The sequence below is a fragment of the Mus caroli genome, unplaced genomic scaffold (assembly GCF_978045245.1).
Source record: "Mus caroli unplaced genomic scaffold, Mus_caroli_1 scaffold_12, whole genome shotgun sequence".
Lineage (NCBI taxonomy): Eukaryota > Metazoa > Chordata > Mammalia > Rodentia > Muridae > Mus > Mus caroli.
In genome coordinates, this window is record NW_028227267.1 from 46,546,352 (window position 1) to 46,571,976 (window position 25,625).

At 41.7% G+C, this 25,625-nt stretch overlaps 1 protein-coding gene and 1 pseudogene across 2 annotated transcripts in view; one reads left to right on the top strand and one right to left on the bottom strand.

The window, feature by feature from the left end:
- The window catches only part of LOC115030353 (uncharacterized), a 264,511-nt pseudogene that overhangs the window by 231,974 nt on the left and 6,912 nt on the right, over positions 1–25,625 (top strand). The gene's annotated exons all lie outside the window — the stretch shown is intronic.
- Positions 13,332–25,625, bottom strand: part of LOC147001832 (disks large homolog 5-like) — a 48,106-nt gene continuing 35,812 nt past the window's right edge. The window contains exons 3-7 of the mRNA XM_085828619.1: positions 22,066–22,178; positions 21,109–21,271; positions 19,709–19,840; positions 18,861–19,044; positions 13,332–13,823 (exon numbers count right to left, since the gene is read on the bottom strand). Of these exons, the coding sequence (XP_085684745.1) occupies positions 13,818–13,823; positions 18,861–19,044; positions 19,709–19,840; positions 21,109–21,271; positions 22,066–22,178 (598 nt within the window). The 3' untranslated portion in view covers positions 13,332–13,817. The remainder of the gene's footprint in view (positions 13,824–18,860; positions 19,045–19,708; positions 19,841–21,108; positions 21,272–22,065; positions 22,179–25,625) is intronic.

The following is a 25,625-nucleotide window of genomic DNA, read 5'->3' on the forward strand; positions in this document are numbered from 1 at the left end:
AAAACAATAAAACTGGAGACTGTCCTTCTGTCCTAGGAGTGTATTGGGCCCTAGGAGCTCAGCTCTGAGATAGCTGCCATAGAGAAGATAGGAGGACCTGGTTCCTAGATAATTCCGGAAGTGACATCCTGATTCACCTCTCCATACCATAGAGCTGGAAGGGGTTGCTGTCAGGGGTCCAGGAACTCCTCTGCCTAGAAAGGAAAGCTAGCAGTGACCAACTGGGAGGGGGACAAGAGCGTGTGGCTGGATTGGAAGTGGCCACGAAGGTCACATCTGGCCTGGTCTCCTGACCTCCTGACCCCAGGGTCTGAGTATCTCCTGTGATCCTTGCCAGCATCCACGAGGCAGGCAAGAGGAAGAGTGCTTTGTGAAGGCCCTGCAGCAGAAGACAGACACAGAAGTGGAGCTTCACGAAGAAGCTTGATCCCAGGGCCACTGGAGTCTGAGGACCAATGGATGGAGAGCCATGATAATCCAGGTAAGTTGGCTTCTGTGGTCCCTCAACCAACACCAATGCTTTTGCACAACGTCAGGAAACCATCTTTGTGACTCCGGGGTGCCTGGACTCCTGCCCCTTGACCTCCAAGAGCCCCACACTCCCATCTTAGAATGATAGGCTGGTGTTTTAGGTTCCTAAGTGGTCTTTCAATAGGAACATTGAGATCCTTGGAGCCCCGTTTTGTTCATGTCTTCAGCTAGCTGGTTTTGAGCATCCCTTTTGTGTCCCATATCATACTCGTATTCCAAGGGTACCATGCCTGCTTTGCGGTTTTTTCTCACATGGGTGGGCCTCCAAACCCAGGGTCTGGAAGTTGTAATGAATGAGGGAAGGACTAGGAAGGGGAATCTGAGGTCACATGGTAAGGTTCGGAAAAGGTGGGCTGGACTATCCTATGTTTTCATTCACTTTTAAGTGTTGGCAACATGGCTTCTCTTGGATTAATAAGACATTAATTGTTGAAACACTCAACTGTGGGTAACATGTAGCCCAGGTTTCATGGGTAAGACCACCACTAGTCTACCCCTCCCTACTACTTCTTTCTGAAGTTTCCATCATGATGATATAAAACTCATAAGAAGGCGCTGTGAGCCAAGTTGTGTGTCTGACACCTGAAGCAGACAGCATTGTCTTCCTCCTTGTTAATGAATTGGCACTTACAAAAACAAACAAATAAAAAAACCCCAAACACTAAAATGCTTGTATAAAATTATAGAAAATAGCACCATGATCTTCCTAGCTATGAGCAATTGAACCGCATAACAATTAATTGAGACCAAACCATACAAAGATTTCTGCCTGGGAGGTGACAGAAGATTCAAAGATGCTGGTCAGACAGCTTAAACAAAACAGGACGTCTCAGGTTCAGTAACAGACCTGGTTTCTAGGGAATATGTTACAGAAAGACTGAATAAAAAACAAACAAACAAACAAAAAGATGCTGTCCCAATAAATAAATAAATAAATAAATAAATAAATAAATAAATAAAACAAAAAAAAGAAAAACTGAACAAAACCTTACATAAATAACTAGACTTTCAACAGACCCACCAATATATGTATTGGTACAGACATGCTTATGCCACACACAAACACATACTCTCTATAGATAGATAGATAGATAGATAGATACCACACACAAACACATAGTCTCTCTCTCTCTCTCTATATATATATATATATATATATATATATATATATATATCGCTTTCTCTGTCTAAAAATCATAAGTGAGTAGAAAACTATGAGGAAATAACAATGGATGGTAGAGAAACAGTTGAATGGGGACTATGGAAGGCTTATGTTTAATGTGAGACGCTGGACTCTGCTATCCATCCCTTGGGCACTAACATTTCTTAGGGGGCACATTTCTTAGACTAGGTTGAGAGTGTTAGTGAAATTTCATTCTTGAAGCCTCACATCTCTCACACCAACACTCAGCCTGAGAGAAGCTTTTCTCACATCCTGGTTGATTGAGTGAGCTCCAGAATAGAGCTTTCCTCCAGCTCTAGGAAAGAACTCTAGCAACACTGACAGAAAACAGTCCTGACAAGTACCTGCTCAGGCTCTTTCAGTGTGAGCCAAGATCTAGGCAGAGTGATGAGACCATCTTCCAATGCAAGGAAAGGGGAGAGAAAGCATACAAGCCCCCCCCCCTCAAAAAAAGAGCAATGATTTCCACTCATTTGGCAATTCCACTGGCATCTAATACTTGCAAATTTTGTCCTGCCTGTGATCTCACATGACCCCTAAGAAGCAAATGACTTCATCAATCAACATTCTGTGCTACTACAATGGTGGCAAGCACATAGAACACATTGAGCACACTGGCATATACTTGTGTACTGTGTGTTCAACCTATCTATCATAAGGAAATGCAGCTTTTAGTTCAGCAGGATTGTTTACTTCCCAAACATGTAGTTTCTTGAAAGAGGATAACTGCACAAAAAGTCTTTGAAATGATCACAGAAATGAACAACTGGTTGAGACATAGGAGAGAGCCTAGATAAGGTACAGGATGGTTGCTTAGGCTTGAATGTGTTTAAGGTTAGACATGACTGCAACCTGCTCCTCGTGATTTATGCATCCTACATGCTGCTGCTTGGTACATAGGTCATTGGTCTTCAGGTTGCCTTCTTTACACAGCCTCTTTGATTCGTTGGAGCATTCTTCTAATGCAATCTGCTCCTCTTGCAACTGTCTGTTATCCTTCCACAACATTCCGACTTTGTGCTGGAGAGGGTTAGATTCACTCTGGAGGTGGCAGTGCCTGATGCTGAGTCACAAACCAACAAATCGTTACACAAGTCAGCATCCATCATCCTCCCACTCCTCCAAGGACCATCCCTGCCACAATGGGCCCTGGTGCCCAGACAGCCCCAGCCAACTGTCCAGATTGGCCCTGGAGTATCACATTGAGAGAGATCAAATCCAGAGGATAGCCATATTTCAGAAGCCGAGGTACATCTGTAAACCCTGACACTAACAGGGACTTACGAATCTCTCACAAGAGGACATGGCACACATGTGCTTATATGTCCATGTTATTTAAAAATCACCTGTAAGTAGAAGGCAAATCTTTTCTAGGAGAAGAGTCCCAACCAACGTACAGTCTTTCTAGGTGTCCCATGGAAATCTTATCTATATATCTACTTTCAAAGCCCACGAGGCTCAAAGTTGATTTACATCTTCATCATGGTGTTAATCTTTTCTGTTTAAAATATACTTTGTTGGAAAGGAAAATGATTTGAGTTTCTCACAGACAGGTCACACTAGGCCAAAATGACTTTAAGAGGTAAAAATCCTAGAGCCTTGATTTGAAGGAGGCAGGCTTCTGGTTTAGAGGCAAACAGAATATAAACTGAGCTCCTACTTTGGTTCATAGACAAGTATGGGCAGACATATCCTGTGCCTAATGCTTGGATCATGACCCTGTTCCTCACTCACCAGTAGAATTGATTTTCTTTAGTCAACTTCTTGCACTTGTACAAGGCCTCAGTGATGTCCTGAGGCATTCTCTTCAGGTCAGTCATCACCTGGTCATGTTGCATCTTGAGCATGAATGTCCTTATTTTGATTCTGTGGGAGGGCATGGCCCAAGGAGCAAATAATCCCATGAACTAAGGATACAAGGATGATGTTAATTCAAGCTGAATCGTGGACTAACCCAACACATATATGCCACGACATTGCTCCATGTTACCAGTTCCACTTGGAGCTTATTAAACTTATTACTCTTTGCCTGGGGTCAGTAGAGGCAGGGAAGTAAAGGCAGGGATTTGACCTACTTTATCTCCCCAAAGGGGCATGAAAGAATAGACTAGCTCTCCAAGAACTTTCCAGGAAGCTGTGCCATAGTCTTGGGTCCACCTTAAACCTGTGAAGACACATCTGTTTGTATACAAGGAATTGTCAATCCTTGCTTCTGTTGCTACATAAACTCCCAAAGGACATAATCAGTACCTACAGGATACTACATTTCCAGTGTGCACCTAAGGTGAGCAGAGCTCATATGCTGTGCTGCTCAAAGTCAGGCTCCCTCTGTCTTCACTATTTTTGGCTGGAAACTGTGTCAAGCAAAATCTCAGGCCCCAATATACCATACAGACTCTCTAGCTCTTAAGTGGAACACACACACACATTGACCCCTCCCAAAATCAAACACAATCAGAATGGCAAATGGACACACATTATCTGATAGTATAGTGAATAAAATTTGATAAAAGCAGCAATGAACTATGGCCAATCCAGTTCTACTGAGAGAAAGTATGTGGGACCAGGCCCTTCCAACTGTTGAAAGGACCAATTGAACCCAAATTAATTCCAGGTTAACTGCAAACATGATTGGCCATAAACACAGTGTACTTTGCATCACCCCAAAATTTATACCTGTATAGGATTCTTACAATGCAGGATTAGGGCTCACACTTTACAACCCTTATCGCCAGACGGTAATTCATACCACAGGCTCTGATTTACTTTTGGAGAAATCAAATTGCCTGAGTCCCATTTCACTCCTATCTGAACTTGAAGTTCTGTGTCGAAAATCCATTCGGCAAAATGAATTGGGATGTGTGGACAGCCTGGTGTTGTAGCCTCCTGTGATATGAGGGACTCTTAGGTTAACAGAGAGGGCCCAAGACAGTCAGCAAAGAACTGGGCATAATGACTACCTGTTGTTCAAATCCTCGTTAGTATAATTGGCTAGGATTCCCTTGAGTTCCTGTCTCTCATTTTTGATCTTCTGGAGAATCCTTTTGAACTTCTCCATCCTCTTCATTCTCACCTCCTGCTTATTGGTGGTGGAGGGTTGGGGTGATGCCTTTCCAACAGACCATGTAGGTTGACAAACACTAGTAAACTCGTAGAGATAATAGGGCAGGGAATGGTGACAACATTCTTTTCATTGGGGCTCTTGTGAGATTATTCTTTTGTTGTGTTTTCTTGGGTATAATTACACTCATTCTGTTGGAATTTTGCTTCTACTATCCTCTGTAGTGCTGGATTAGTGGAAAGATACTGTTTGAATTTGTTTTTGTTGCAGAATATCTTAGTTTCTCCAACTATGGTCATAAAGAGTTTTCTGGGTATAGTAGCCAGGGCTGGCATTTGTGTTCTCTTAGAGTCTGCAAGACATTTGTCCAAGATCTTCTAGATATTATCATTTCTGGTGACAAGTCTGATGTAATTCTCATAGGTCTTCCTTTGTATGTTACTTGACTTTTTCCCCTTAGAGTTTGTAATATTTTCTTTCTTTATTCTGTACATTTATACTTTTGTTTGATATGTGACAGGATGATTTTCTGTATTGGTCCAATTGATTTGGTGTGTTGTAGGTTTCTTGTAAACTTAAGGCCATCTCTGTCTTTAGATTAAGGATTTTAAAAATGATATTGTTGAAGATGTTTTCTGGGTCTTTGAACTGTTAACCCTCACCCACTTCTGTTTCTATTATTCTTAGTTTTGTTCTTTTTATTGTGTCCTGCATTTGCTAGATGTTTTGAGTTAGGAGTTTTTTACTCTTTGTATTTTCTTAGAGTGACTTTGTAATATCATCTGTGGTATTTCCTTTGCCTGCGATTCTCTTTTCTATGTTCTGTTGGTGAGGCTTACATCTGTAGATCCTGGTCTCTTTTGTAGGTTGTCCTTCTCCAGGGTTGCCCCATTTGTGATTTTTATAACTTTATTTTTACTTTTTCTTTATTGATTTTCTTATGTATTTCCATTCCAAATGTTATCCTCCTTCTTAGTTCCCCCTCCAAAAACCCCATCCCCTCCACTTCTAGCGTTGCCTCTATGTACGAGGGTGCTCCTATAACCCCCTCCTCACTCCTGCCTCAGTGCCCTAGCATTGCCCAACCCTGGATCATCATGCCTGTACAGGACCAAGGGCATTCCCTTCCATTGATGTTAGATAAGGCATTTCTCTGCTACGTATCCAGCTGGAACTATGGATACCCAGACATGTACTATATGCTTGGTGGTTTAGTGCATGTGAGTTTTGCGGGGCTTGGTTTGGTTGATTTTGTCATTTTCCTTCTGGGTTTGCAAGCCCCTTCTGTTCTTTCAGAAGGTCCCCTAGCTCGTTCCCATGTTTGGTTTCGTGCCTAGCATTTCAAGAGACACCAAATACCAAAAGTTACAGTTATGAAGTAGCATTACAATAATTACATGGTATGGGGCAGGAGTATCACCAAAACATAAGAGTACATAAAAGATTTGCAGCATTAGGAATGTTGAGAACCATTGCTGTATACTGATATACTGAATCCTCTCCTGATTACCCATAATCCTAACTTGATACAAATGTTATCTATCATTGTTACACTGTATTTAGGGAAAAGCAACAAAATTGTTCCTCCACCTGTGGGAAAAAAAGGAGGGAGATAAGAGAGAGAGAGAGAGAGAGAGAGAGAGAGAGAGAGAGAGAGAGAGAGAGAGAGAGAGAGAGAGAGAGAGAGAGAGAGAAATATACCAGGCTCCTGACAGCATCAAATTTCTTGACATCAGCAATAGTGACTGGGTTTGGTGTCTCCAGATGGAATGGATCCCAAGTTGGGGCAGTCTCTGGATGGCCTTTCCTTCAAGCTCTGCTCCTCTCTTTACCCCTGCATTTCCTTTTGATAGAATGAATTCTGGATTAATACTTTTGAGATGGTTGGGTTGCTACATCCTTCAAAGGTTGCCATGCTAATTCAATAAATATGGTCTGTATAGTTCCTACTTCCCCTTTGTTTGGTATTTAGGCTAATGTCCTCCCTGTTGAGTTCTGGGAATCACTTGGGTCCCTGGCATCTGAGACTTTATAGTGGCTACACACAGTTCCCCCTCCCCAATGGGTACAGACCTTCTTTCAAATGACTTTCCCTCTGTAGTTCTTCCCCATCTCCCCCCATATCTGAACCAGAACCCCCTGTACCTCCTACTCTTCTCTCCCTCCAAGGTCCTTCTCTCCTCCTACTTCCAAACATTCTTTTCTTCCCCCTTCTGAGTAGAACTTTAGCATTCACACTTTGGTGTGATCTTCCTTCTTCTTTGGTTTCCCATGGTCTGTTAGTTGTATCGTGGGGAATCCATGCATTTTTTGAACAATTTCCACTTATCAATAACTAAATCCTTTTGTGACTAGGATACCACACTCAGGATGATATTTCAACTTCCAAACACTGGCCTTTGAATTTCATGAAGTAATGTTTTAAAAGCTGAGTAGTACTGTAAGGCCCCGATGCTGGGCCTCCGCTCAAGTCCCAGGATGAGCTGGCCAGCAACCCAGTGTCCCGAGAGAAAACCACACCTGATGCAAACTGCAAGAGGTTTTATTATCAGCTAGCTGGGGATGAAGTCCCTCCACCTTGCAGGGCAGGGGAGTTCGACCCTGAGTGGTGACAGTAGGGGGTTTTTAACAGCTAGCTGAGGAATTGGGAGGAGTTGAGAGGAGATGGGAGGAGCTGGGAGGAGAGTTGGGAGGAGTTGGGAGGAGAGTTGGCTACAGCTCCTTTCTGGTGAGGGGGGGGGGGAGTGAGCTGCAGCCTCCTCTCCAGCATCCATCTCCATGTCCTTGGCACAGGAAGGCAGGCATCTCTGGTTGTACAGTATAGAAACAAAAAGATCTTTTGCTGGCTATAGAGAACAAAGAGCTTCTTTCTAGCTGTATTTTTGAAGATCAGGGAAAACAAGCTTGGGGAACATTCAGGGGCTTTACCTTCCAGGGAGAAAAGGTCTAAGTCGGGGTCTCACAGTACTTCTGTACAATGTACCATATTTTCTGTATCCATTCCTCTGTTGAGGGACATCTGGGTTGTTTTCAGTGTCTGCTCATTATAAATAAGGCTGCTATGAACATAGTGGTGCATGCATCCTTTTAATATATTGGAGAATCTTTTGAGTATATGCACCATGGTGGTATAACTGTATTTGAGGTAGAACTATTTCCAACTTTCTCAGGAATTGCCAGATTGATCTCCAAAGTGGTTTTTCCAACCTGCAGTCCCAGCAGGAATGGAGGAATGTTCTTCTTTCTTCTTGCCAGAATCACCTGTCAGCTGAGTTTTGTTCTTGGCCCATCTGATTGACGTGAAGTGGAATCTGAGGGTCATTTTGATTTGCATTTCCCTGATGACAAAAGATGATAACATTTTTTTTAAGTACATCTCAGCCATTCAAGATTCCTCATTTGAGAATTTTCTGTTTAGCTCTGTACCCCATTCTTTAATAGGGTTATTAGGATCTCTGGAGTGTAACTTCTTGAGTTCTTTGTATATTTTGGATATTAGCCCTCTATCAGATGTAGGGTTGGTACAGATGTTTTCACAACATGTGTGTGTAATTTTGTCCTTTTGACAGCATTCTTTGACTTACAAAGCTTTTCAATTTTATGGGGTCCCATTTGACAATGTTTTTTATCTTACAGCATGAGCCATTGGTTTCCTGTACAGGATCATTTCCCCTTTGCCAATGTGTTCAAGGTTCTCTACTGCTCTCTCTTGTATTAGATTCAGTGTATCTTGTTTTATGTGGGGTCCGTGAATGACTTGGACTTGAGCTTTTTACAAGGAGATAAGAATAGATCAATTTGCATTCTTCTATATGCAGACTGCCAGTTGAACAAGCAACAATTGTTGAAAATGCTGTCTTTTATCCACTGGATGGTTTTGGCTCCTTTGACAAAGATCAAGTGAACATATGAGTGTAGGTTCATTTCTAGGTCTTCAATTCTATTCCATCTTTCTACTTGTCTCTCTATACCAGTACCATGACATTTTTATCACTATTTCCCTGTGGTATATTTTGAGATCAGGGATGGTGATTTCCCCAGCCATTCTTTTATTGTTAAGAATAGTTTTTGCTATACTGGGGTTTATGTTATTCCAGATAAATTTGAGAATTGCTTTTTCTATCTCTGTGAAGAAATGAGCTGGAATTGTGTTGGGGATTGCATTGAATCCGTAGATTGCTTTTGGTGAGATGGACCTTTTTTACTATATTAATACTGCTCATCAATGACCATGGGAGAGCTTTCCATCTTCTATGGTCTTCTTTGATTTCTTTGTTCAGAGACTTAATGTTCTTGTCATTCAGATCTTTCCCTTGATTTGTTAGAGTCATTCCAGGATATTGTTTGTGACTATCGTGAAGTATGTAGTTTTTAAAAATTTCTTCCTCAGCCTAATTATCCTTTGAGTAGAGGAAATTTCCTGGATTGTTTGAGTTAATTTTATATCCATTGACTTTGCTGAAGTGGTTTATCAGCTCTAGGAGTTCTCTCCTGGATTTTTTGGGGCTCACTTATGTGTAATATCCCATACTCCTCAAATTGTAGTGTCTTGAATTCCTCCCTCCCAATTTGTATCACTTTGATATGCTTTTTGTGACAGATTGCTCTGTCTAAAAAGTCAAGGACTATGTTGAATACATAGGGGAAGAGGGGGAAGTCTTTCCTTGTCTCTGATTTTAATGGGAGTGCTTGAAATTTTTCTCCATATATTTTGATGTTGGCAACTGGATTGCTCTATATTGTTCTTATTATATTCAGATATAGACTGCGACTTTCTGATTCCTACAATGCATTTATCTTGAAGTTGTATTATATTTTGTCTAACACTTTTTCAGCATCTGATGAGATTATCCAATATATTTTGTTATTTTATATAGTGGATTACATTGATGAATGTCCATATATTGAATCATTCCTGCATCCGTGGGATGATACAGCATCTAAAGAGATGATCAAGTAAAATTTTTTTAAATTTATTACATAGTATATTACTTTGATGAATTCCAAAACATTGAATCATTCTTACATCCTATTCATGATGCCTATTGGATCATGGTGATTGATCATTTGCATATGTTATTAGAAACAGTTTCCAAGAAGTTACTGAGTACACTCTCCGACATCCAGACTGTGCTGGGATGCAGGTAGTTCACAGCAGGTTTGAGCCTGCTGGCCTGCATGGAGACCAGGGCCAGGGTTCCTCAGAACCTTGGACATGCATGCACTGCTAGAAGTCACAGAGGATCTGAGCATGGAGGAGGCCAGCAGGCTGAGAACTAGGAATGAAATTTCCCTGAAATCTGGGAATGGGGAATTCTGGATTAGCTCAGAGGTGACTAGCCCAGGTGTATTGAGGGGCCTTCTGTTGGAGACTTAGATGGCAAGGTTCTGTAGGCAAAAGCTTTTTCTCCATGTAACCCATAGTTGGATTGCTGAGAGAAACAGTCCTTGGTTCTAAACTGTTTATTGATTGTTTTTCATGGAAATGAAAGCATAACATGTCTTGAGGTTAGACTAGAAGTTAAGTACCTTATGAGGAAGGAATGTCCAGAAAGGGAAGCTTATTGACTGAACCCTACCATCTTCTAGGTACCTCATTAGTAGGGAGAACACTATTCTGTTCTAAATGACCACAGGCCATGTTCCTATGGAGAGATTTTGGTCCCATGAAAGAGGCCTGGTAGGAAGCAGGTGACATTTTGCCATCTACTGTGGGTCTTGGACTTCCAACCCACTCAACTTTACCAAATTCTGGACATGGTAGTCTACTGTCCCAGGTCTTAGTCTGAGTTATATTGATATGTGGAAATACCAGGACATATGTTTAGTATGCGGGTCTCAAAGTCTACCCTCCACACTGACACACTGTTTCTAACAAGCCACAACTCCTAAAAGCACCACTCCCATATTCAAGTCACCACACTCCTCTGCAATCTCCCAAGACATTTACCTCACTCTGTCCTACTGTTTTCCTTTTTCTCCTTCACAAATTATGTGTTCTATTATTTTCTTGAAATATCGTCTTATAACCCAACACTAGTGCATTACCTTTTATGGATACTGCAGTTTAAATACACATCTCTAGACATTCAAAGTTACCATCCACATAAGACACATCATGTGGTATTTGTCTTTTTGGGTCTGGGTTATATCACTCAAAAGATTATTCATGTCTCCATCCATTAACCTGTAAATGTCATTTATATTGTCACAGTTCATTACCATTGTGTATATGAACCATATATTCATTATCCTTGCATCAGTTATATTACATCTGGGTTGTTTTGATGTCCTGCCTATTGTGAAGAAAGCAGCTAGGAACATGAGCACACCCCAGTCTCTGTCTTAGGATAATGCCTTTGGCTATATGCTCTGGAATAGTGTCTGAGTCTGTGTTCTCTTGCTAGAAAGAGACACCAGGACCATGATAGGTCCCTTTAAGGAGAGCATTTAAATAGGGGCCTGCTTACCATTTCAGAACTTTAGTACAATTTTTTCTTGACAGAATCATGCAGAGGCATACATGGTGTTGGAGAAGTAGCTGAGAGTTCTGTATCTGGATCTGAAGGAAGCAGGGATACTGGCCCTGAGCTGGGCTTTTGAAACTTCAAAGCCCACCTCCACAGAAGTCCGCAGATCCAAATATCATCAAATAGTGCTATACCCTGTTGACCAACTATTCAAATGTATGAGCCTATAAGGGTTCTTCTCATTTAAACCACCACAAATAGTACAGCTGGTTCATATGGGAGATCTATCTCTTGCAATGTTTTACAGAACATTTCTCCCGAATTCCATAGTGACTGTACGGGTGAATATATGTTCTCTTACCCCACACTCATACCAACAGTTGTGGTCATTTAGTTTATTGGTAAGAGCCATTCTGACTGCAGTAAGATACAAGGTTAAAACTATTTTAATTTGCATTTTTTCTAATGAGGAAGGATATTAAATATTTAAATTCATATCTATGATCCATTTCTTTCTCTTCTTTTGAAGATTCTGTTCAGTTGGACAGAACATCAGAAGGGAGTATGTTTGAGACTGGGACTCTCTACTTATCCCTGCTGTCCCAGAATCTAGTACATAGACCAGGCTGTCCGGAGGCTCATGCAGTTCTTCTTGCCTCTGCCTTCTGACTGCTGGGATTACAGGTGTGCACTAACATGTACAGGATAGAACATTTTGAAATGTTTAAATTTAAGATGTTTTAATGTTTAACAGGCAGGTTTCCTGGTGTTTGGTTTTTTAACACCATCTGATTGTCCTGAAATGAACTCTCTGTCATATGTACACTTGGTGAAGATCCTCTCCCATCTTGTAGCTGATCTTTCCATGGATTAAGAGTTTCTTTTGCTTTCTTATTCACTGTTTTATTGCTATGATACTCCTTGACCAGGATAATGTATAAATAAAATATTCCATTGGGGTTGGCCAAAAATATAAAAGGGTGATCCAGGATTGTCAAGGTGGGGAATATGGCAGCAGGCAGACAGGCATGCATACGGGCATCATGGAACTAGAGGAGTGGATGAACTTGAATCTGATACATATAGAGGAGGCAGAGGAAAGAGATAGATACAGACAGACAGAAAGACACACAGACAGACATAGGCAGAGACAGAGACAGAGAGAGTGTAGACTGAGATATAGAGAAAAAGAGAGCGAAACATAGTGAGATCAACAGAGACAGATAGGGACAAAGACAGGGACAAAGACAGAGGCAGGAACTGGCATGACCTTTTGAAACCTCAGTGCCAACCTCCAGTGTCACAACTCCTCCAGCAAGGACATATCTACTAGTTCTTCCTAAAACAGTTCTATGAAGTAGGTATCAAACATTCAATTATGAAATGACCTTTGAAGGTCATTTTTATCCAAATCACTTTATTTATAATTCAGAAGATTTTAATTGCTCAAAGTGAATATTTTTATTTCCTGGGATGTATTAGAGAAATACTGTTGTATTTCTCATTTGTTTGATTGACGTGGTCATCCAAAGGAGAATACATTATAACTTTAGCTAAATTTATGACTATAAAGATAGAGCATGGATCCTTTTTTCATCCTGACATTGGGATCCACATAGTTTGACACATTATCCACATCAAAAGCTCAATTTTCTCTGGAGCTCTGGCTGGCTGGGCACTACTTATGAAGCCTACACAACATGATACTTGAAGAGTCCCATTCCTGCCTGAAACTTCTAGTGTTACAGGACTATGTATGAACCACACATAAATGCAGAATGTCCTTATGAGAGAAATAATTAGGGATGAGGTTTTATTCATAACAATACACTAATTTTATTCAATAACATCTTAAAGTGGGGAGTCAGTTTAAACACTATATAGACTTAGCAAAAAAGCAAATTAATTACAGTCACAAAAAGATAATAAATATATAATGAAACTTCAAATGAAAACACAGGAAAACCAAAGACCCAAAGAAATCAAAACTCTAACCAAAAATGACACACAATAATTAAGCTAAGCATCATTCTCTTACTGCAGATGTTCAGCACAGACCCACAGCCTGTTGCTGGCCTTGGTAAAATAGTACAAAGGAAGTCACTGATGGTAATAATCTGTTGAATATGAATATAGGCATGCCTCTTTGGGGTGGGTGTTCTGCTGATGGACTAGTCCTTCCAAGGCTAACATGAGAGATGTTACAGATGATACCTCAAAGTTTTTCAAATTCACATGACTGACCACCATGAAATAATTCTTGATGACCCAACAGGATCATCTAAAATTGTCATTGTCAGAGTCCTGCTGGATGCCCAGCAGATCTTGATGTATGTCAGCACTTCTTTGAAGCCTTCCCAAAAGGCATCTTGCTGGACGAGAGGCTAGACAAAATAAAGGCCTCATTACCCATAGAAAACCAAAAAAGAAGAAAATGCAGCCCAAGGTTGCCATGGTTACAAGGATTAGATGTGGTTAATTTGCTTTGCACACCCAGTGCTCCTGGTGAACAGTTGTGTCTGAGCAAGATCTTGGCCTGGTCTCAGATCTGTTTGAGCTTCTGCAGAATATTTCAGACCTATGGGACAAAGAGAAAAAAAACCTGGTGAGATATTGCCATGTGAGTGATCCAGCAAACACCAGCTTTACTCAGCAGGACAATCCAGTATGACCTTTCATCTGATATCTTTCCTGTATCCCCATAGGAGAAGGGGCAGAGAGAACCTGGGCCTGGATGTTTTTCTCAAATGTAAAAAATTGCTTGACACTGAACTGTGAACTACACACTGTGCTGGAGTTAAAGTAAAACACCACATTTCTCCAATAGTCTAAATACTTTATATTGAAAAATAAGTGTGTATCAGTGTCTGAATCTACCATTGAACAGAGGCCTTCTAGGGAGCCTAGCAAATGTTGAAGTGAAGCCTCTTATTGTTTCTGGAGTGCAGAATCCTTCCTTGGCTCTCCTTTTGAACCCCTATATTTGGGAATCCGCAGAGAATCCATCTCACAGGAAATCCATGCACATTGAAAGGATACTGTAATCAGCAAGAGTGTGCTTCATGCAAATCTTTCCAAGGGTAAGCAGTGAACTCTAAAAGGATGTTCATGAAGGAAAAACAAAAAAACTAAACCCAAAAACCAATAGCCCCGCTATGCTTATGGCTCCTTAGGTACTGCCATCCTGTGCTAGTACCTCATCTCAGAAACAGAGAAAGGACGATGCATCTTTTCAGCCAGGCCAGGACAAACCTGCACACACATACACACACACACACACACACACACACACACACACACACACACACAGAGAGAGAGAGAGAGAGAGAGAGAGAGAGAGAGAGAGAGAGAGAAAGAGAGACAGAGAGAGAGAGATCCAGACACACACATTCCTACATTTCTGAACGAACACAAGCACATGTATTCACACATACAAATGTATTTCATTGAAGAAACATGTTTATTTTCCAAGCTAATGATAAAAACAGAGACCTCCCAGGATAGTACAGAGCCAGAATTTAAAAAACCTTTAATTGAAAAATAAAAGGCTGAAGATGTAGCTCAGCATTTAGTAACAGTGTCTGGTCTTCTTGACTTCCAGAGTTGAATACCCAGCAAAAACATGGTTGCTTACAACCCTCTTCAGAAGGATCTGAAGACCTCTTCTGGAGTTTCTGAAGAGAGGAATAGTGTACTCACATACTTTAAAGAAATATTTTTTTTCTTAAAAGAAAAAGTAAAAGAAAATAATCGTGACTGGGGTAAGAACATATTAGGCATAGCATATAGACAGCTCAGTCAATAATGTGCTTTCTCCAAATAAACAGAAAATGGAAATATGGGTTTGTGGCCAAAGCTGCTTAGGAAGTTCCCAAGGCTATGCACAGTAGGCTTGTTTCCAGCAAAGGCACACTGGATGGAGGTAGACCAGCCTGTTCCTGCCTCTTGCTCAGTGTTCCTCAGTGGCTCCAAAGTGAGCAGAATCTTCCAATAGGCCCTTCATTTACCATAGCCTGTGTGAGTTTGGATCCAAGCTAGGATCCCAGGCAACTAGTAAGTCTCCATAACCAGAATGCTAAGTGAAACTTCTTTCCCTGTAAGGAGATTCTGCCAGCGATGTTTTGAGGAAAATAAGTCTGAATAGTTCACAGTCAAATGGTTGCATGTGTTATTCCACTACGCAATACTCCATGGAAAGGCTGGACTCAGTGTAATTTTCACTGCTTTACTGATGGACTTATGAATAGTTTCTAGGTCAGGGCTGCTATGAGGAATATCCCTAAAACCATGATGTGCCCTAATTTCTTTTTGGACACCTACTGCTTGTTCTGGAATTGCCAAGTCCCTGTCCAATGCAGTACAATGTTCTGAAGAGTTGGACCTGGCTTCTCACAGGGCTACCCCATTTGATTCCACCAGCAACGTCTGAGTATCCTCATTTCTCCCCAACCTCCTTGAGGATGATTTTAACACAGAGTGAATGATGTTGAATAAGAGTAGTTACAGAGGGCTACAGTCAGACCAGTGTTTGTTCTGTAGACTATCGTGAGTCTAAGGGGCTGTCTGAGGCAGTCCTGTTCTTGCACTTCACCATAGGTATGCACCTTAAGATTAGTACATTATCAACACCATGCCACTCAATCTTTCAAATCATAACACCCTGGACAAACTCCAAGCCAAGAACAACTGAGTGAAGCATGGGCAAAGTTGGAAAGAAAATGGTAGCAGGGAAGGAAGAAAACAAACTAGGATGCTCAGAAGATGCAACATGTCCCCTGATCTTCCAGTGGGCAGTCACTATTCACTGAGTACAGAGAAGGAACACAAAGTTTTTTTTTTTTTTGGTATTATTATTTTTATTAGATATTTTCTTCATTTACGTTTCCAATGCTATCCCAAAAGTCTCCCATACCCCTTCTCCTCTACATACCCACACCCACTTCTTGGCCCTGTCATTCCCCTGTACTGAGGCATATAAAGTTTGCAAGACCAATGGGCCTCTCTTTCCAATGATGGCCAACTAGGCCATCTTCTGTTACATATGCAGCCAGACACATGAGCTCCGGCGGTTCTGGTTAGTTCATATTGTTGTTCCACCTGTAGGCTTGCAGGTCCCTTTAGTTCCTTGGGTACTTACTCTAGCTCCTCCATTAGGGGCCCTGTGATCCATCTAACAGCTGACTGTGAGAATCCACTTTTGTGTTTGCTAGGCCCCGGCTTAGCCTCACAAGAGACAGCTATATCAGGGTCGTTTCAGCAAAATCTTGCCAGTGCATGCAAGGGTGTCAGCATTTGGAGGCTGATTATGGGATGGATCCCCAGGTATGGCAGTCTCTAGATGGTCTATCCTTTCATCTCAGTTCCAAACTTTGTCTCTGTAACTCCTTCCATGGGTGTTTTGTCCCCAATTCTAAGAAGGTTCAAAGTGTCCACTATTTGGTCTTCGTTCTTCTTGAGTTTCAAGTGTTTTGCAAATTGTATCTAATAGAGGAACACTCCTCCATTGTTGGTGGGATTGCAAGCTTGTACAAGCACTCTGGAAAGCAGCCTGACAGTTCCTCAGAAAATTGGACATAGTACTACCGGAGGATCCCGCAATACCTCTCCTGGGCATATATCCAGAAGATGTTCCAACCGGTAAGAAGGACACATGCTCAACTATGTTCATAGCAGCCTTATTTATAATAGCCAGAAGCTGGAAAGAACCCAGATGCCCCTCGCAGAGGAATGGATACAAAAAGATGTGGTGCTTTTAAACAATGGAGTACCACTCAGCTTTTAAAAAGAATGAATTTATGAAATTCCTAGGCAAATGGATGGACCTGGAGGGCATCATCCAGAGTGAAGAAACCCAAACACGAATGAACTCACATGATATGTACTCACTGTTAAGTGGGTATTAGCTCAAGGATTTAGAATACTCAAGATATAAGATACAATTTGCAAAACACATGAAACTCAAGAAACACAAAGTCTTAGCCAGCCTTTTTGACTCTCAGGCACATTGATTTGACTCAGCAGCCTCCTCCTTATTTCTACAAATGATTTTAGTACAGTTAAATTCTTTTCTCTCTGAATTCTCTTGAAAATCTGACTTTATACATTTTTTTCTCTTCTTTAATTCTAGTGAGCTAGGTGGACAGTCATGATGATGGGCTGCTATATTTGATGTTTTTCCAAGGCAATATGAAATGACTGAGTATTTTTTCTCATTAAAGATTTTGTCTATTAACAATTAAGATGTTTTCTGAACAAGTGAATATATTAATATATATAGATACAATTAAATACATATATGTACAGAGACACACAAGTGCATCCCTACACACACACATGCACACACATATAGAAAAAGAATACATGAATACACACTTGTATAAAAAAAACTTACAAGCACCTAACATTATACAAATTCAAAACACACATGGTCAAACACCCCTGGGCAAAAGCACAGACACACACACACACACAAACACACACACACTCACCCCAATGAAAACACTGCTATATTACAGCACATTTCCAGTTACTTGAGGAATTAGTGATACCTAAGATGTGTTAAAGGCTCTTAGATTAACCCAGCCAGTGTGCCCTGTCCTGTATTTATTTCTTCTTCAGAAACTTTTTCCATTCAGATACTGGCTGATCCTACCCTACAAGTATGGTATAAGTTCTGCACATACAAGCTGGTGCACACAAGATTCAAGGTCCTAAATTAGAGAGCTCCAAGAACATCTTACAGCAAGCTCGAAGTTGAAATATATTCTGCTCTCTAAACCTACATTGGCTACGTCTCAGAAGACCCTGGTAGCATCAATAAAAAGTTAGCCGCAGTTATTATCCAGGATCTTTTCATAACATTGCAGTTCATGTGACATAAAAACCATCTCTAATGTCAGTCAAAAAGAGGCTAGTGAATTGACATGCAAGGATGTTCTGAAATGCAACACTCTGAAAAACTATGAGGGGGAATCTGTACTGAAGCAAAGCCATGCCCTTGATATACTAAGCAAAACAATGTCAGGTGAGGGATGCAGTGTAGGGTTCCCTGAATCCTCTTGGTGAAGATAGTAAGACACACCATGCAATTCTAGGGGGCTAATTTAGTTCAAGATAGGAAAAGATCTCTAATTGCTATGTTTAAAATACATATTTTGTATAACTTTCTGTTTCTTACTAAAGTCTTTAATTATAAAGCAATAAAATTGGGCCTGCCCTTCTGTCCTAGGAGAGGACTGGCCCAAACCCCTCTGGGTGAGTTGCCATAAAGCAGAACAGAGGACCTGGTTCCTAGATAATTCAGGAGGTGGCATCCTGAGGTACCTCTCCATACCATAGAGCCTCAAGGGGTTGCTTTCAGGGGTCCAGGATCTCCTCTGAATAGAGTGGTAAGCTAGAGTTGGCCGACTGGGATGGGGAGGAGAGGGCATGGCAGAAATCCAATTTCTTCAAAAGAGGGTAACTCCACAGAAAGTCTTGGAAATGATCACAGAAGTGTAAAACTGGATGAGACATAGGAGAGAGCCTGGATAAGGTGCAGGATGGTTACATAGGCTTGACTGTCTTTATGATTACACATTAGGGCATTCTGCCCATGATGCTTCATTCATCCTACCTGCTGCTGCTTAGTATAGTGGTCTTTGATCTTCTGGCTGCCTTCTTTACATAGTATTTTTGTTGCTATGTTGTATTCTTCCAATGCAATCTGATCCCTTAGCAGCTGTCTGTTCTCACTCCTCAACATCCTGACTTTGTGTTGGATGAGCTTAGATTCAATCAGGAGGTGGCAGTTCCTGAAGCTGAACCACAAATAAAACATGGTGATTCCAGGCAGCATCCATCCATCTTCCTCCCATTCCTCCAAGCATCATTCCTTCATCATGGGCCCTGATCCCCAGACAGCCCCAGACAAGTATCTAGATTGGCCATAGAGGGAGATCAAATCCAGAGGACTGCCACTTTCCAGAAGACCCAAGGTACTTTTGAAAACCCTGACACGAACAGGGACTCATGTATCTCTCAGAAAAGAACATGGGGTCTATATGTGCTTATAAGTCTGTGGTATTAAAAAATCACCTTTAGATATAGGGCAAAATTCTCTAGGAGTGAAGAGACCCAAGCATCACACTATCTTTCTATGTTTCTCCTGGAAACCCCATCTATGAATATACTTTCAGAGTTCAAGAGGCCCAAGATTGATTGATATCTCCATCATGGTGGAAACGTTTCGAACTTGAGAATACTTAGTTGGAAAGGACAGTGACTTGAGGGGCTACCAGTCTCTTCACACTTGGTCAAAATGAGTCTAAGATGTCAAAATCTTAGTGCCTTGTTTGAAGGAGGCAGGCTTCCTGTTTAGAGACTAAGAGTATAGAACCTGAGCCCCCACGTTAGTTCAAAGACAAGGATTGGCAGACATACCCTGGGCCTAGTTCTTGGGTCATGACCCTGTTAGTCACTCACCAGTAGAACTGATTTTCTTTAGTCAAGTGCTTGCACTTGGACAAGGCCTCACTGATGTCCTGGGGCATTCTCTTCAGGTCAGTCATCACCTGGTCATGTTGCATCTCAAGCATATATGTCTCAAAGTTGATCCTGTGGGAGGGCATGGCCCAAGGAACAAATTGTCCCGTGAACTAAGGATACAAGGATCATTTCAATTCAAGCTGAATCATGCACTAGCCTACCCCATATATGCCACTGGACCTAGCTCCTTGTTACCGGTTCCACTTGGTGCTTATTAAATGTATTGCTCTTCATCTTGGGCCAGTAAGCCCAGGGAAGAAAAGGCAGGGTGCTGATCTGCTTCAGCTCCCTGAAGGGGTTTGAAAGAATAGACTGACTCTCCCAGAACTTTCCAGGAATCTGTGTCACAGGCCTGGGTCCACGTTAAATCTGTATGATTCTCCTCCTGATTTTTGACAAGGTATTGCCAATCCTTGGTTCTATTGCTACAAAAATTCCCAAAGGACATAATCATATCTAACACACCAGGAGATTCCAATGTGCATCCACGGTGAGGTGAGCACAGAGGTCAAGTCCTCTGCTACTCATAATGAACATCCCTGGCTTCCTCACTGTTATTGCCTGGAAATGGAGTCAGGCAAAACCTAAGGATATATTACATGACACAGACTTTCTAGATCCTAAGCTGCACACACAGGAACACACACACCCAGGAACACACACATCCACAAATGCACACACAAGGTCACATGCACCCAGTTTCTCTCTCAGGCTCTGTCAGTCTCTGTCTCTGTCTCTTTTACACACACACACACAGACACACACACACACACACACACAGAGACAGACAGACAGAGAGACACACACACACATACACTCAATCAGAATGCCAAATAAATAAAATTATTTGCCTTTATCTGAGAGTATAATGAATAAAATTTGAGAAAAGCTGTGATGAACTGCAGCCAATCCAGTCATACTGAGAGGCAGTATGTGGGACAGGCCCCTCCAGGTGTTGACAAGACCAATTAGACCAAAATTACCACCTGGTCAATTATGGAAAGGATTGGCTGTAAACAAACATTACCTAGCAACTCCCACAAACCAACACCTGTGTAAGTTTCTTAAATGGCAGGATGAGAGCTCACACATTACTACCTTCATCCCCAGACTGTGATTCATGCCACACCCTATGAATTACTTTTGGAGGAATGAAAAGTGCCCGTTACCCCATCTCAGTCCTATCTGAACTTGAAGTTCTGTGTCGACAATCCAATCAGCAAATTTGATTTGGATATGCAGACAGCCTGGGTTTGTAGCCACCTGTGGTATGAGGGAACATGGGCTTAACAGGGATGGCCCAAGATAGTCAGCAGAGAACTGGGCATAAAGACTACCTGTCATTTAAATCCTTGTTAGTGTAATTGGCCAGGATTCCCTGAAGTTCTTCTCTGGCATTTTTTATGTTCTGGAGCTCTCTTTTGAGCTTCTCCAAACTCTCGAGTCTCTTCTCCTGCTCATTGATGGTGGGGGGTTGGGGTGATGGCTCCCCAACAGAGCCTGTAGGTAGAAAAACACTAGTAACCTTGTAGAGATAATAGGGCAGGGAAAGGGAAACCATGCTTTGTCCCACACAGAAGCCTGAGAAAGGGGAAAATCTAGAGACACTGAGAATCCCTGATAGTGCATCATAGGTATCTTCAAGCTGGGCTCCTCAGCTAGGTCCCTGTTCACAACCACCATCACTAAACACATGCCTGACTTCCTATTGTAATCACCCTAGCCCTAGCCCTAGCCCTGAAATGCATAAGCTGTGCCAGGCAAGAAAAAATGGAGGGCATTTTCAGCTCACAACAAAGTCTGTACCTCTTAGCATACTAGCCAACACTTTTCTAGTCTTCTTCAAATGCATGATGAGAGCTCATACACTACTACAGGAACCCCAGACTGTGAATCAGTCCACATCACGTGTGTTCAATACCAAAGTGTCTAAGACCTTGATTCATAGGCAGGGGAATAGCCCTCTCTGTTCTTGGCATCACATGCTCATGTAACCTAGAGGAAACTATATTAAGATGAAGTACATGAACACTCTATCCTGAGAACAACACTTTTCTATTCTCACAGAGCTTGCTCTGCATAATTTTCCATTCAGGGGGAAATTAATATCTCTCAGCAAAGCAACTGCAGGCTTTTGAATATCAGGCTGTCTGTAAAACTAATCATCAGATATTCTTGACTCTGGTTCTACCATTGAGGAATCTGAAGGATCTAGATCATAATCCCTATTCCTGGAAGGACCAGCTGAAGCCCACATCCTCTCATCAGCTCCCCAAACCTTTCCCAGGACTCACTGTGCCATCTCCATGACCAGTTGTTTCTTGCCCTTTCCCACCATGACGGGCGGCCAGGCTCTTTCTGCCTTACTCTGGTGTCTGTGTGTATCCTATTCTCTCTCCCAAATACCCTGAGGAGCATGGACAACATGCCTCCTTGGGAACCCATGAGGATCTGAAGGAATACCCCACAAGCCGCTCTGGTTACCACAACACTGGTGACATCACAGAAGATTCCAAGGTTCTCTTGGATACAAGAGATTTTCCAGGGAAGTGAGTACTGATGATGTCATCTGGAACTTCCATGGCCTACTGGCTTACCAGCTTGCCCCATCTTGACCAGTTTCTGAGGTGACCTTTCCTGGAGTCTCTCTTTTGCCCCTGGGGATACCTCTTGGCAAATTCTCCTTCCAAAGCTAGAGATTTCTCTCTGCTTCACTACAAGTCCAGTGCTTTGAATGGGGAGAGTTTGTTAGTGCCATGGCATGGGTCGCTCATCTTGGTTAGGATCCTTTTATGGGGGAGATTCTTCTCCAATACAAGTCTACTTATGGGGTCCATTCATGGAATAAACAGTCTATTTACCCAGGTGTGTTTGTTTCCCAGAGGCCAAAAACCTACTCCTGCACCTTTACTTTTACAAAAGTTGGATTATATGTTTTAGACTGCAACTGGCTTGAGAGGAGAAACTGTTTCAATATATTGAGACATGTGTTTTCACAAAATCTCTGATTTACAACCCCATTTTCTTTGCAATGAAAACTCCCTTGTACTTGGCAATAGAAGAAGTCACTACAGGGGCAACATCAAATTGTACAGTTTATGTCCCTTCTTCAAAAGCTAAAATCTTACATTCTCTGTATCTCCAAAACAACCAAACAAAATAGGCATCTGTGAACAAAGGCCAACAGGGACATTGAATGGCTGCTTCCTGGTCGCATTAGCTCTCACTTCCCGAGTTTCTACCTTTTTAAGTTCCCAGTTCCAGGCCTGAATCTGTTGGAGGTTGGAATATGATCCTGTATTCATGAGATACCTAAGACTCCATTGGATTGATAAAGGATAAAAGGACTTGGGTCCAGTGAAACCTCCATTTTAATGGATCCATAATTTCAGAAGGGGCTCTCTTTGGCATTGACATCAGTACCTTCTTCCTTCTTGACCTGGGTGTGCTGAGTGCATGGTAAAATGCCACCTAACCTCGCAGGTATAAGAGTGTAGAAATCATGCAAAGGCTTTCCACATTGATTGTGTTGTCTTTGGCTACCATCTTCGGTTATGGAATATCACTACAACAAGGCCCAAAGGTGTCTGGGGAGATGGTTGGGCAGTCAAAAGTCTACTCTGTTTCTCTGGCAGTCGTATGAAGAGCCTTTATGGAGAACTGGAGAACATGGCTAATGAAAAAGAAATAGTTATATTTTGGCTAGCTGATGATATCTGAGCCTAGAAAGCTATGGGGCAGGCATTCCAATAAAATAGTATTGGGATGAATTCCTCCCTGTATTGGGTACAATAGGCCCAAAGTAAGAAGGAGGCCCAGCCACGTTTCCCTGAACTCTTCAAAGAGATTTGTAGTGTTTCCGTTAAGGAACTCTTCTTTACTTTCATGAGACCAGAACTCTGAGGTCTGCACGTAACATGAAAGTTCCCATCTATTCCTTTTTTTTTCTTTATAGTTTGTTTTTCTTTTCTTTTTTTTATTATGTAATTTCCTCAATTACATTTCCAATGCTATCCCAAAAGTCCCCCATAGCGCCCCCCACTTCCCTACCCACCCATTCCCATTCTTTTGGCCCTGGCATTCCCCTGTATTGGGGCATATAAAGTTTGCAAGTCCAATGGGCCTCTCTTTCCAGTGATGGCCGACTAGGCCATCTTTAGATACATATGCAGCTAGAGACAAGAGCTCCGGGGTACTGGTTAGTTCATCATGTTGTTCCAACTATAGGGTTGCAGATCCCTTTAGCTCCTTGGGTACTTTCTCTAACTTCTCCATTGGGAGCCCTGTGATCCATCCAATAGCTGACTGTGAGCAACCACTTCTGTGTTTGCTAGGCCCCGGCATAGTCTCACAAGAGACAGCTATATCAGGGTCGTTTCAGCAAAATCTTGCTAGTGTATGCAATGGTGTCAGCATTTGGAAGCTGATTATGGGGTGGATCCCTGGATATGGCAGTCTCTAGATGGTCTATCCTTTCATCACAGCTCCAAACTTTGTCTCTGTAACTCCTTCCATGGGTGTTTTATTCCCAATTCTAAGGAGGGGCACAGTGTCCACACTTTGGTCTTCATTCTTCTTGAGTTTCATGCGTTTAGCAAATTGTATCTTATATCTTGGGTATCCTAAGTTTTGGGCTAATATCCACTAATCAGTGAATACATATTGTGTGAGTTCCTTTGTGATTGTGTTACCTCACTCAAGATGATGCCCTCCAGGTCCATCCATTTGGCTAGGAATTTCATAAATTCATTCTTTTTAATAGCTGAGTAGTACTCCATTGTGTAAATGTACCATATTTTCTGTATCCATTCCTCTGTTGAGGGACATCTGGGTTCTTTCCAGCTTCTGGCTATTATAAATAAGGCTGCTATGAACATAGTGGAGCATGTGCCCTTCTTACCGGTTGGGACATCTTCTGGATATATGCCCAGGAGAGGTATTGCGGGATCCTCCTGTAGTACTATGTCCAATTTTCTGAGGAACCGCCAGACTGATTTCCAGAGTTGGTTGTACAAGCTTGCAATCCCACCAACAATGGAGGAGTGTTCCTCTTTCTCCACATCCTCGCCAGCATCTGCTGTCACCTGAATTTTTGATCTTAGCCATTCTGACTGGTGTGAGGTGGAATCTCAGGGTTGTTTTGATTTGCATTTCCCTGATGATTAAGGATGTTGAACATTTTTTCAGATGCTTCTCTGCCATTCGGTATTCCTCAGGTGAGAATTCTTTGTCCAGTTCTGAGCCCCATTTTTTAATGGGGTTATTTGATTTTCTGGAGTCCACCTTCTTGAGTTTTTTATATATATTGGATATTAGTCCCTTATCTGATTTAGGATAGGTAAAGATCCTTTCCCAATCTGTTGATGGTCTTTTTGTCTTATTGATGGTGTCTTTTGCCTTGCAGAAGCTTTGCAGTTTCATGAGGTCCCACTTGTCAATTCTAGATCTTACAGCACAAGCCATTGCTGTTCTATTCAAGAATTTTTCCCCTGTGCCCTTATCTTCAAGGCTTTTCCCCACTTTCTCCTAAATCATTCACTGTTTATTGACAGCTTTTGGCTGTGAATGCTCTGCTATAGTTTGACACAATTCAAAGGGAATGGTATAATTGTTGGTCAGGTACCTTGAAGAGCTTTTCAGCTACTCTTTTAGAAGTTTCAGACTAGTGGATAAAAGTAGAAGGATTCAGTAAAAAACAAACAAAAAAAACCAAAAAATAAAACAAAACAAAACAAAACAAAACAAAACAAAAAACCCCACGGATTCTTACTCTCCCCCATCAGGACACACATCAGTGAAGTCAGTTTCCCACAATTGACCATTGTTTGGCCCCTCATATGTTCCCAATTCTGGC